This window comes from Coregonus lavaretus (assembly GCF_964263955.1).
Source record: "Coregonus lavaretus genome assembly, chromosome: 2".
NCBI classification, from domain to species: Eukaryota; Metazoa; Chordata; class Actinopteri; order Salmoniformes; family Salmonidae; genus Coregonus; species Coregonus lavaretus.
This window is the reverse complement of record NC_139989.1, coordinates 11,426,049-11,440,018: the sequence shown is the minus strand read 5'-3', so window position 1 is coordinate 11,440,018 and position 13,970 is coordinate 11,426,049. Positions and strand designations below refer to the sequence as shown.

Below are 13,970 nucleotides of genomic sequence, written 5' to 3'. Positions count from 1 at the left end.
TTCCATGGCCTGCATACTCACCAGATATGTCACCCATTGAGCATGTTTAGGATGCTCTGGATCGACGTGTACGACAGCGTGTTCCAGTTCCCACCAAAATCCAGCAACTTCGCACAGCCGTTGAATAGGAGTGGGACAACATTCCACAGGCCACAATCAACAGCATGGTCATCTCTATGCGAAGGAGATGTGTTGCGCTGCATGAGGCAAATGGTGGTCACACCAGATGCTGACTGGTTTTCTGTCCCACACCCCTACCTTTTTTTAAAGGTATCTGTGACCAACAGATGCATATCTGTATTCCCAGTCATGTGAAATCCATAAATTGGGGCCGAATTTATTTATTTCAATTGAATGATTTCCTTAAATGAACTGTAACTCAGTAAAATCTTTGAAATTGTTGCGTTTTATATTTTTGTTCAGTGTATATGTAACGTTTTACAGGGGCAGGAGGGGTGGAGTGCATGACACTCCATCCTGGATATGAGAGTTTGCCTCAACCCATGGGTCCAGCAGGCAGAGTTCAATAACTACAGGCATATGTGAGATGCAGTAGGATGGCCCTCTTCTCATACCACTCTGTAGGCTACTGACCAATTAAAAGCTTTGCATCGGTCAGTAGCCTACAGAGCAGGGGTTAAAGTAAGGCGGTAAGGTCCGATACGGCTATTACACCATTATTTAACATTAATGCATGTCAGCCGCATGACAAATAAGAAAATTGAGTGGAAACCGGGTGGTATATGCTCCAAATTGCATTGTGGTTTGAGGAGAACACTTACATTTTGTCAAGGCGGAGATGAGTGGCCAAGACGCTCTCGGACAAAGGCGGAGATGAGTGGCCGAGATCGAGGTGCGCGTGGACAACAGTGGATGCATCAATTCAGGCTACAAGTGTAGGCCTAATGACAATCGCAGAATGTCATTACAATACACGTAGTTGTTTTGTAACAGATGTCTCTTTCCATTCATCAAATTGCGGGTGCACAGTGCACTGTTGGGGTTTGGATGCTGACATTATTTTGTGAGTGGATGAATGTGCGCAGGTAGCCTACAGGAGCGCCTTTGTTAAGTGATTGTTTGACAATCAGATAAAAACATCATGACTGGTTGTGTTTATGGCACATTAAAATGCATAGGCATGTCCATAAGGCTAAGGGAAGCTTTAATTTAATTTAATAAAATTGTCAAAATTATATAGCCTAATTGGCTTACTCCTGTCTATACAGAAATAAATAAAACCATTCAAAATAGGCTACTACACCAGAAAGCATGATTTGGCCACAGAGGATCATTGGCTTCTTAAAAAAACAAAAAAAATTGATTGTTTTAAATTGCATAGCCTACAGTCGGAAGGGCCCGCAATTTGGGCAGCGCGTGCTGCAAATACCAAATAGATGATTGTTGAGTTGCAGCTGTCAGTGAAAAGCAGAGAGAACCAACCAGGCATATCACAATATTTAAAAATACAATCGTGGAAAAACTGTTTGGAAAACAAATGGCTACTGCAGTAAAGAGATGACAATGAAAAGACTCCAATCTGTCTTTATCAAAATTCTTAACTCAATTGAGCGAACAGTAGCCTATCTTATTGGCACCAGTGGAGAACATCGTCCATATCACTGGTGTGTGCATATTCACTGTCTTTATCATTGGGTCAGTGGCACTTTTGTTTGTTTTTGGACAATAATTTCCTCCCACAGGTTAGGTGGACGTCATATTGTATTTGTCTCCCATTTTGATAGGCCAATTATATGGATCAGACGGCATCGTTTTTATTGATATGTTTGTCAGTGTCAGGAGAGTAGGCTACCCTGTAATCTTTGTAGTATAAAAAAAAATTGTGCGTGCACTTGGGTGTCCTGTACCGGTAAGAAATTAAATCTACTTTCACCCCTGCTACAGAGTAATATGAAAAGAGTGCAATTGCTGAACTTGTGTAGATATTCCAAACAGTGTTTTGATAACTTCCAAGTGTAACAGTTCCATGTAGAATAAACCATCCTTCACATCATACTGTAGAAGCAGTGTTCTGCTAATATAACATCGATGGTACCATTCGATGAAATGATAACAAAAGACGATAAAAAGTGTATTGTATAATTTTTATGCTGAGTGCAAGGTCTCTCCCTATTCAGACATCAGTGTCAACCAGTCAGAGGACTCAATTTCAAAAGCATCTCTTTTGCCCATCTGTAGAAAAACAAGGAAGAGTTGATGAGCGATATGTATTGAAAGGGTGATATTGCTTAACACTTGTGATGTACTGTGTTATTAGTAATCACCTTTTTCCCCTTCGGAGGTGTTTGCCAACGCCTGATGGGCATGGCAGCTTAGAGCAGCCCCAAGCCCCTCTCGTCACTGATACTGGTCATAAAGGAGCCTGACTTCGGCTCCTATATATCCGATCCAGCTCCTATATCACGGAGGGGGAGAGAGGGAAAGACGGTCACCATACAGTCATGGAAGCCACCAGTAAATACCTGGTTGAACATAGCCAATCAGAGATCCTGATTCACAGCTAATTCACAAGGGACACGTGCCAGCATGGAACTGACTGGTTGGAATTACTCACCCCGGCCAAAGTGTAGTCCATTGGCACAGTTGAAGGGGGCAGCTCCTTACAACATACAAGATGCACATATATGAACAGCACTGATTATACACTGCTCAAAAAAATAAAGGGAACACTAAAATAACACATCCTAGATCTGAATGAATGAAATAATCTTATTAAATACTTTTTTCTTTACATAGTTGAATGTGCTGACAACAAAATCACACAAAAATGATCAATGGAAATCAAATTTATCAACCCATGGAGGTCTGGATTTGGAGTCACACTCAAAAAAGTGGAAAACCACACTACAGGCTGATCCAACTTTGATGTAATGTCCTTAAAACAAGTCAAAATGAGGCTCAGTAGTGTGTGTGGCCTCCACGTGCCTGTATGACCTCCCTACAACGCCTGGGCATGCTCCTGATGAGGTGGCGGATGGTCTCATGAGGGATCACCTCCTAGACCTGGACTAAAGCATCAGCCAACTCCTGGACAGTCTGTGGTGCAACGTGGCGTTGGTGGATGGAGCGAGACATGATGTCCCAGATGTGCTCAATTGGATTCAGGTCTGGGGAACGGGCGGGCCAGTCCATAGCATCAATGCCTTCCTCTTGCAGGAACTGCTGACACATTCCAGCCACATGAGGTCTAGCATTGTCTTGCATTAGGAGGAACCCAGGGCCAACCGCACCAGCATATGGTCTCACAAGGGGTCTGAGGATCTCATCTCGGTACCTAATGGCAGTCAGGCTACCTCTGGCGAGCACATGGAGGGCTGTCCAGACTCTGTCACGTCTGTCACATGTGCTCAGTGTGAACCTGCTTTCATCTGTGAAGAGCCAGTGGCGAATTTGCCAATCTTGGTGTTCTCCGGCAAATGCCAAACGTCCTGCACGGTGTTGGGCTGTAAGCACAACCCCCACCTGTGGACGTCGGGCCCTCATACCACCCTCATGGAGTCTGTTTCTGACCGTTTGAGCAGACACATGCACATTTGTGGCCTGCTGGAAGTCATTTTGCAGGGCTCTGGCAGTGCTCCTCCTGCTCCTCCTTGCACAAAGGCGGAGGTAGCGGTCCTGCTGCTGGATTGTTGCCCTCCTACGGCCTCCTCCACGTCTCCTGATGTACTGGCCTGTCTCCTGGTAGCGCCTCCATGCTCTGGACACTACGCTGACAGACACAGCAAACCTTCTTGCCACAGCTCACATTGATGTGCCATCCTGGATGAGCTGCACTACCTGAGCCACTTGTGTGGTTTGTAGACTCCGTCTCATGCTACCACTAGAGTGAAAGCACCGCCAGCATTCAAAAGTGACCAAAACATCAGCCAGGAAGCATAGGAACTGAGAAGTGGTCTGTGGTCACCACCTGCAGAACCAGTCCTTTATTGGGGGTGTCTTTCTAATTGCCTATAATTTCCACCTGTTGTCTATTCCATTTGCACAACAGCATGTGAAATGTATTGTCAATCAGTGTTGCTTCCTAAGTGGACAGTTTGATTTCACAGAAGTGTGATTGACTTGGAGTTACATTGTGTTGTTTAAGTGTTCCCTTTATTTTTTTGAGCAGTGTAGTATCAATGGTGGTTAGGCGAATTCCAGGACCAATAGTATTTTGACTAGATCAACTGTGACCAACCTGATTGAAGTGTCCTCCATTATTCTGAAGCAGGACTGGTGTCTGGCCACGGCCTCAGCCTTCTGGAACATCTCCTGATATGGTAGGTGGTTCCCACAATGCTGTTGAACAACAAACCCACCAAGTTTTGTACATAGCCTGTGAATAAAATAAAATATCATCACTCAATAAAAATGCAAGTAATTTATACAGTTGAAGTCGGAAGTTTACATACACCTTAGCCAAATACATTTAAAATCTATTTTTCACAATTCCTGACATTTAATCCTAGTAGAAAGTCCCTGTCTTAGGTCAGTTAGGATCACCACTTTATTTTAAGAATGTGAAATGTCAGAATAATAGTAGAGAGAATAATTTATTTCAGCTTTTATTTCTTTCATCACATTCTCAGTGGGTCAGAAGTTTACGTACACTCAATTAGTATTTGGTAGCATTCCCTTTAAAATTGTTTAACTTGGGTCAAACGTTTCGGGTAGCCTTCCACAAGCTTCCCACAATAATTTGGGTGAATTTTGGCTCATTCCTCCTGACAGAGCTGGTGTAACTGAGTCAGGTTTGTAGGCCTCCTTGCTCGCACACACTTTTTCAGTTCTGCCCACACATTCTTTATAGGATTGAGGTCAGGGCTTTGTGATGGCCACTCCAATACCTTGACTTTGTTGTCCTTAAGCCATTTTGCCACAACTTTGGAAGTATGCTTGGGGTCATTGTCCATTTGGAAGACCCATTTGCGACCAAGCTTTAACTTCCTGACTGATGTCTTGAGATGTTGCTTCAATATATCCACATAATTTTCCTTCCTGATGATGCCATCTATTTTGTGAAGTGCACCAGTCCCTCCTGCAGCAAAGCACCCCTACAGCATAATGCTGCCACCCCCGTGCTTTACGGTTGGGATGGTGTTCTTCGGCTTGCAAGCTCCCCCTTTTTCCTCCAAACATAACGATGGTCATTATGGCCAAACAGTTCTATTTTTGTTTCATCAGACCAGAGGACATTTCTCAAAAAGTACGATCTTTGTCCCCATGTTAGTATGCAACCAGCTGTGTACGTTGCTGAATGCTTGCTGATACGTTTTGCTATGTTGACACTAGATGGGTAGAAATGTTGACACTAGAATTCATGTTTCTGACTCATAATGATGCCACAGGTCGTTTTTAAAAGCAGAGAAGTTGGTTCAGTTGACCTTTTAACCTGCATATGATCAACAATGTATATGTCTGTTTTCATTCAATATCCAATTCATGATCTTAAATTGAAAACTAATCCGCTTGCTGAATTGATAATTGTATTTACTTTCTTTTTGCGTAGTGATGTTTGAGACATCCTCCTTTTTGAACGTTTTAATATTGCATGGGTAAGTGCACTCAATGATATGCCTCTGGACTGTCCCTGTTGTTGTGTCAGACTGTGTATTCAACAGAGTATTAGGGTATTACTTTGACTATTTGAGATCAAACATCCACCGTCTCTGGTTCCGTCTCTGGTTCCGTCTCTGGTTCCGTCTCTGGTTCTGTCTCTGGTTCCGTCTCTGGTTCTCTTGGTCTCTCTCTGTCTCATACACTCAAACACAGACACAGGTGTGGATATAACAAAGGGTTTGAAATGTAACACTCTCATTATTTTCTTGCATGCTGTTATTCACCATCCAACTCAAGAATCCCCACCCCCTTGCACTTAAAACACTGGAATAAAACAAATGTTCTCTGTCAAACCATCCTCCTTCATATTCCCCTCTCCTGCTGAACTTCAAACATGAATGTCTGTCCAGCCCTTTTCTGCTTGGCTTTGCTCAGTCGTTAAGTGGGGCTTTACATCCGGCTCCTCAGTAGTTTGTCTTAGGCCTAAGCACAGAGAGGCTTTCGGCTAAACGCGGCAACGTGGTGGACTAGCCGAGCCAATCTGAGGAGAAAGTCTTTTGAGGGATTAGCGTCGACTCCCAGCTCACCCGCCGCGGCGGATAGCCGCTGTGAAATGATCCTTTCTGGGGTTGTTTGTGCTCACTAATGGAATCGACATCCATGTGTTTTGACATTATCGAGCCACTTGTGCAAGGGAGGGAGGTAGTGGGGTCGGGGGGAGACGGCGAAGAGCAAAGGACTGGAAATGTGTTTAATCCGTTTTCTTTCTGATATCAAGTGAGCTGAACATGTTAGTATGTGGTTTTCCTCAGTAATGAGAATTGTCCTCTGTGGCAGTGAAGTTATACTTCCTGAAACAGCGCTACTGCCTTGAACCTTCACAGGAAGTAAAAGGAACATTTCAAAATGATTTGAAGAGGCTAATGTTTCACTATACATGATGAGCCATCACATTTTCATGGTCGCTCCCAAAGTCCAAAAACTGGGAAGATGGTAGTAGGAACATGCAAGGTCATGCGTGGCTACATTCAAATGTTATCTTATCACAAGCTAAACACTAAACTACTAGGGTCATTGTGAGCCACACGGTATCAAATCAGTTTGACCCTTATAATCTAGTAGATGTAGTAGTAGCCTTACCATTATGAATACGCCTCCATTGTCTGATTTATGACCCAGCTACAGAAAAATGACATGAGTAATGAATGCACACAGGTTGGATTAATGCAGGAGTTTAGAATCATTTAGTAATCCAATAAATTACCTTTGTGATACACTTAGGTGGATTTCCCCACAGTTACATTACATAAAATAAGCCGACATGGGGGGTGCTGTCCGGTGGCCTGTGTAAACTGTGGGTGAATAACATCTCTAGAGTATTCTATCACTTTAAATGGTTTAAAATGTCTGAGGCTGAATGTAAAGAGGGAGCTAAAAACTCCTAAACCAATAACAATGTCCTTCCAATGTCCCAGCCTATCTGGGACAAATCTGAACAGGACGCCACAGTTTGCTGTTGCATAACGGTCACTCATTCAGTTGTCCCTTCAACTGTCGCTCTACAGGTCTACTGAGAATACATTTGTAAACTCCCTTGCTTTAACGAAGCTTGTCAGTGTGGTGGGAGACGAGTTGTTCTAGTCTTCTCTGAGGCTGGCCTGGGTATCTGGGGTCTGTCAGCTCCTGATACTCTATAATACATGGCTGTGGACCCTGCTGTTGGCAGTGTCAACGTGGGGAATTTGGTCCCACAAACAGGCAGGCTGGATGGTTGTTCCAACCATGGCGTCCCCCTTCCTGCCAGGGCTTCCCTGCCAGGGCGTCCCCATATTGTCCATTCTTCCCAACAGCCAACACGCTGACAAATGCTCCATTGTATGGTCCTAGTCTGTATGCCTTAACCTCCCTCGTGACTGTCCCTCTTTTCTGGTGGTGAGAGCCAGGAAACATCCTAGGGTTGTGGTTAGGGGTAGAACCCCCATCCATTGTGCCCTCAGTGGGCACGCATTGTTTGAACCCCCCCCCTTTTTGGTGGCCCATGGCACAAACCACAAAAGGGATTCCTGGGGAGAAAATATAACCCCAACCCGCCCCTCGTGGCTGGTGTGCGAGTGGCGTGGTGCGGCAGAAAAGGTCTCCACTGATGGGAAGTGATAATTACGTGCCCATGACCTTTCCCCAACCCGTCGGTCGTCGACCCTTTTCACTTCTCTAATGAAGCTGCTGTGGAGGTGGGTTTTGTTTTAACCACACTTCTCGGAAGATGGACCAGGCTTCATTGTTTAGTTAATCTCTCACCTCACTGAGAGCTTTGTCCGTGGATGCATCTCAATAGTCTGAACTAAAGTGGTGCCTCTCCTCATCTTTTTTCAGAACTGGGCAGGTGAGAGCAGTAGGGCATGGGTGCCAATTCTGAGCAAGCCACGTTAGACTATTGAGATGCAGCCCATGTCTACCAACATGATACCCATTTTCATTAGATTACCATACAGAGGACGGGGGATTACGCAAAGTTACACGGAAGAGCAAATAAGGGGCATCCATTGTTTTATTTAGATGACACACAGAGCATGCCAAATCTGTAAAAGCCGAGGAGAATTACGGAAAGGCAGAGCAAACAGCTTCGCAACATGTCCTTGACAAGGTGGTATCATTTAAATGACTCTGACAACACAGAATTATTCAAATCAAAGACTCCCTTTCAAGGACACAGCTGCAAACCTTTCCTGAGGCTTCGGCGGAGGACGGTATTGTGTGTTACACAAAGCCAAGACGTTAATTTGCTCATGGGCAAACAGATAATCTTGACACTGAAAAGCATCCCAGTTACAGTACTGTATGAACAAGCAACATGTTTTCATATGTGAGCAGAGCTGTTTCATTTATCTTTCGAAGCTTCAGCGTGTCTCGTTTTAATTAAAAGCATTACTTGCACATAAGCACTTGAGGCTACACCTGGCATTGTGCATAACAGACTCACAGTTAGTCAAAGACAGATTCCCTTCTCCCTCCTTCTCCTTTCCATCTTTCATCCTCTTTTTCTATTTCCTGGTCTTACAAAGACTGCCTTCGGTCTGCGTTTTGATAGAGGGCAGTTGGCGGCAGCTGCATATTGTAGCCGGGAGGCGTATTGATTATTAAATGACAGTCCTGCCCAGATGAACGAAGCCCAGTGTAATGGGATGCAGGCAGACATCCCGCTGCTCTGAAATGGGTTTGTTGGTATGCTCTTTATCGTAAGACCGTCTCGAATTCTTATCCAATTAGACCGAGAACATCATCTCTTAAACGGTGAAGCCCAGAGCATATGTTGATTCGTCTAGCACTAGGTTGACAGAGAATGGAGGTTATTGACAGCATGGATGAAGCCTGAAAGAACTGCAGACTAAGTTTCGAAGGAAGGCCTTATATAAAGTGTCTCCAGTAGGCTTAGGCGGGATCCAGATCTTCATATTTTCAAACCGTCCTTCTCTTATCCTGGACATTTACGGTATTACAGGCATGGCACACAAGGGCCGCTAAAAATGCTGACAAAATTAGCACTAACTAATAGCGAAATCACATAGATGCTGTTAGCTAAATGCTAACAGCTCATAAAGTTATACAAGTATAGCTAGCAGCTACCGAATGTCATTTTCGGTGCGTGAGGACATTTACAAGCGAAAGAGAACGAAATTAATTGTGCAAATTAACGAAGTTGTGATGCATGCTTTTCTGAAGGAACAGCAGCATGTGTTCATGGAGAGGAGGGGAGAAGAACAGAGGTGGAAAAAAACCACTAGTAGGAAGCGCCGGGAAAAAATTGAAACTTATCCAGAGCTCTTTGACTTCTGGCAGAAAGCCATTAGAAGATTTCTGATGGCAAACATTTAGTAGTGAATTGCATACAAGTGTAACTTCATCTCATGTGCGCCGCACAACAGAGACTCGCCGATAGATATAGAACGCTATGGACTCACCAGCTGCCGCTGTCTCCCGTTGTGCTATTTACAAACAAACACGTGACTAACTCAACTGTTCTAGGGAACTACGGTTAGCTTCATAATGTAAAATAATGTGAAATGAAGAACGTGATCTGCTTTATCTCCTAACGTGTTGCACAAGTTGACTGCAGGTATTAACTTAAAAAGTAGCTACAAATAACCCGGTATACCGCCCAAGCCTAGTGTCCAACCCAGCTCCACAAGCCTAAGATTGAGGCTCTATCAATTGCTTAAGACTGTCCTCCCCCCATCTCCTTCCTTCATCTGCACTAATTGGAAAAGACATGACGGGTGAAAACAACATGGTAGAAACACATAATTGGGCTGGTCAGGTCTTTCAGATCAGTTCAAGGGCAGGAGAGGAGGCAAGGAGATTTATTTAGACAGTTGAGAAAGACCAGCAGAGACACAAAATTGTCAATTTCTGAGAAGAACCAGGTCTGCGTCTATTTGAAATCTCTGTTCCATACCAAACTTCCAGTCCACTTGGTCAGTCTCCAGTCAAACAGCTGTGCTCCTTTCTCAGGTCCTTTTTTGATTTGTTACCTGGTCTGTCAGTGAAGTAGTTGTTTGAGGCCCATTTAAGAAATACTCTCTCTGAGCAACCACCCCAGGAAGTTGCGGAGAACCTCTCGTACTCTGGATAAGGATGTATTTTGACAGACTTCTGCTGTTCAGAGAGAGGTTTTCAGGCAATTTGCTCCTGTCAAATGGCAAAAGTGTCTTGGCCTCAGGGCCTCAGCAAAGTACCGCTCTTGGCGATGTACTGAACCCAATGTCAGGTCATACAGTCTACATTGTGGGATAAATGGTCTGTGTTTGGAACGGGAGGGAGTCTTTTTTAAAAACTGTTTCCTAAAGAGAGAGAATGCATGGATTTACTTTTTTTCTCTCCCTCTTGCAGTGCATAGAGGCCAAGAAGTACTGCTGGTATTTTGAAGGTGGATCCCCCATCTACTTTATGTAAGTACCACCTGCTACATGCCACAACATTGTGTACAATGTCAGATTTGTTTCTTTTTTTGTGGCATTGTGTTATGTGACAAAACTGCACATTTAAGAGTGGCCTTTTATTGTACCCAGCACAAGGTGCACCTGTGTAATGATCATGCTGTATAATCAGCTTCTTGATATGCCACGCCTGTAAGGTGGATGGATTATCTTGACAAAGGAGAAATGTGTTTACAGAATTTGAGAGAAATAAGCTTTTTGTGCACATGGAAAATTTCAGGGATCTTTTATTTCAGCTCATGAAACATGGGACCAATACTTTACATGGTGTGTTTATATTTTTGTTCCGTATACATACCTCAAATGATGGTGTCGATAACAATTATTTTGTTGTATTAACACTTCTATTCAGAGGAAGCACAGTGTCTGTTGAAGCAATCATCTCATCGATGAGTGGACACAAGTGTCTTTGTCAAGGCTTACCGTACATATGTGTGAGATTGGCCTTTTCACAATGGGTCATCCTGCTCTGTAGCTTAATGTCACACTCCAGCGAGCTAAGCCATCTTGTATTGCCCTTCCCTCCGACCGGGGCCTTAATTCACACCCACAGCACATCTCCCCGGCTTAAGCCGCCCATCCATTCTCCCTCGCTGGTAACTACCAGTGTCGGCCATTGTTCATTCAAATGAGAGCGTGCGCTTCGATGAAGAGATCACCTAGGTAATGGAAGAAAACCAGCGTTTGACCTCCCTCCTTCTCCCTCCATACTGCGGCATTGGCAGGAATCAAACTATTTCCAGCAGTTAGAAGGGATCCAAACGGAATCCGTGATAGGGCACAGGAAGAGAAGAGACAAGGCTGCTGCTGTGCTATCAGTGAAACTACACTATCCATCATCATATAGAGGGCAAACTACAGGTAACTGCCAAAATAAAGGAAACACTTGAGTAAAGGAGGGATACAAAGTATATTGAAAGCAGGTGCTTCCACACAGGTGTGGTTCCTGAGTTAATGAAGCAATTAACATCTCAGCATGCTTAGGATCATGAATCAAATGTCAATCGCTAGGCTACCTGCCGCCCGTGTGTGTGTCACCAGATCTCAACACAATTGAACACTTATGGGAGATTCTGGAGCGGCCCTTGAGACTGCATTTTCCACCATCAACAAAACACCAAATGATGGAATTTCTCGTGGAAGAATGGTATTGCATCCCTCCAGTAGAATCCTCGACATTTGTAGAATCTATTCCAGGGTGCATTGAAGCTGTTCTGGCAGCTTGTGGAGGCCCAACGCCCTATTAAGACACTTAATATTGGTGTTTCCTTTTATTTTGGCAGTTTACTGTATATCTACTGTAAGCACAGGCATTCAGATTATTTACATGAGGAAACAGTGGAGTGAAGAAGAGCAATGGTTGAATCTCATCATGCCAGTGGTGTCTGTGGGTGAAAGGGGACAGTCTTAAAGTCCCAGCCCTGGTTAGAGAGCAGCTCATCAGGGGCCCCAGAGCACCTGATTAATGCACAGGCCTCTGGCTGCAGGCTCTGGAAGGGATTTGCCTCCGCCCTCCACCCCCGTCTTCACCCACAGCAAGAGCTTTGTGCTCTGGGTTTAAGATGCAGATTTCCCCCCTAGGGGGCCGGGCAGGAGTTCACTGGGCAGGAACCAATTATAGATAGTGCTGCGCTTTTCCGGGGCCTGGAATAAGCGTCGGATTTGCATTTCTGGCATCCGACCCACCCCACCATAGCGCTAATCATCCAACTAATCTGGATTTAATGCCACCGATTGCGCAGAGTGTGATGTTCCGGGGATGTGGCAAGCCGTAGCCCCGGCGCAGAATGATGATTCGGCTGGGTTTTGTGGGCAGTAATGAAATGAGGGGCTGTTGCGGTATTAGGAAAACGTGCCCATCCGTTTGAGTGAAGCAAAGGAGATACGCGTTAGACTAGGAGAGGAGTCTGACGCTTATCCCTTTTATTATCGCTGTCACATGCTTACACACACACACACACATTCCTGACGGGCAGACCACAGGCTGTGAGGATTGGCAACAGCACTTCCTCCACACTGACTCTTACAGTGAGGGAAAAAAGTATTTGATCCCCTGCTGATTTTGTACGTTTGCCCACTGACAAAGAAATGATCAGTCTATAATTTTGATGGTAGGTTTATTTGAACAGTGAGAGACAGAATAACAACAACAAATCCAGAAAAACGCATGTCAAAAATTTTATAAATTGATTTGCATTTTAATGAGGGAAATAAGTATTTGACCCCCTCTCAATCAGAAAGATTTCTGGCTCCCAGGTGTCTTTTATACAGGTAACGAGCTGAGATTAGGAGCACACTCTTAAAGGGAGTGCTCCTAATCTCAGCTTGTTACCTGTATAAAAGACACCTGTCCACAGAAGCAATCAATCAATCCGATTCCAAACTCTCCACCATGGCCAAGACCAAAGAGCTCTCCAAGGATGTCAGGGACAAGATTGTAGACCTACACAAGGCTGGAATGGGCTACAAGACCATCGCCAAGCAGCTTGGTGAGAAGGTGACAACAGTTGGTGCGATTATTCGCAAATGGAAGAAACACAAAAGAACTGTCAATCTCCCTCGGCCTGGGGCTCCATGCAAGATCTCACCTTGTGGAGTTGCAATGATCATGAGAACGGTGAGGAATCAGCCCAGAACTACACGGGAGGATCTTGTCAATGATCTCAAGGCAGCTGGGACCATAGTCACCAAGAAAACAATTGGTAACACACTACGCCGTGATGGACTGAAATCCTGCAGCGCCCGCAAGGTCCCCCTGCTCAAGAAAGCACATATACAGGCCCGTCTGAAGTTTGCCAATGAACATCTGAATGATTCAAAGGAGAACTGGGTGAAAGTGTTGTGGTTAGATGAGACCAAAATGGAGCTCTTTGGCATCAACTCAACTCACCGTGTTTGGAGGAGGAGGAATGCTGCCTATGACCCCAAGAACACCATCCCCACCGTCAAACATGGAGGTGGAAACATTATGCTTTGGGGGTGTTTTTCTGCTAAGGGAACAGGACAACTTCACCGCATCAAAGGGACGATGGACGGGGCCATGTACCGTCAAATCTTGGGTGAGAACCTCCTTCCCTCAGCCAGGGCATTGAAAATGGGTCGTGGATGTGTATTCCAGCATGACAATGACCCAAAACACACGGCCAAGGCAAAAAAGGAGTGGCTCAAGAAGAAGGACATTAAGGTCCTGGAGTGGCCTAGCCAGTCTCCAGACCTTAATCCCATAGAAAACCTGTGGAGGGAGCTGAAGGTTCGAGTTGCCAAACGTCAGCCTCGAAACCTTAATGACTTGGAGAAGATCTGCAAAGAGGAGTGGGACAAAATCCCTCCTGAGATGTGTGCAAACCTGGTGGCCAACTACAAGAAATGTCTGACCTCTGTGATTGCCAACAAGGGTTTTGCCACCAAGTACTAAGT

At 44.8% G+C, this 13,970-nt stretch overlaps 1 protein-coding gene across 1 annotated transcript in view; it reads left to right on the top strand.

Annotated features, from left to right (window-relative positions):
• The window catches only part of vopp1b (VOPP1 WW domain binding protein b), a gene marked incomplete at both ends in the record, with an annotated part of 122,283 nt that overhangs the window by 14,136 nt on the left and 94,177 nt on the right, over positions 1-13,970 (top strand). The window contains one exon of the mRNA XM_084183835.1: positions 10,447-10,505. Within this exon, the coding sequence (XP_084039961.1) occupies positions 10,447-10,505 (59 nt within the window). The remainder of the gene's footprint in view (positions 1-10,446; positions 10,506-13,970) is intronic.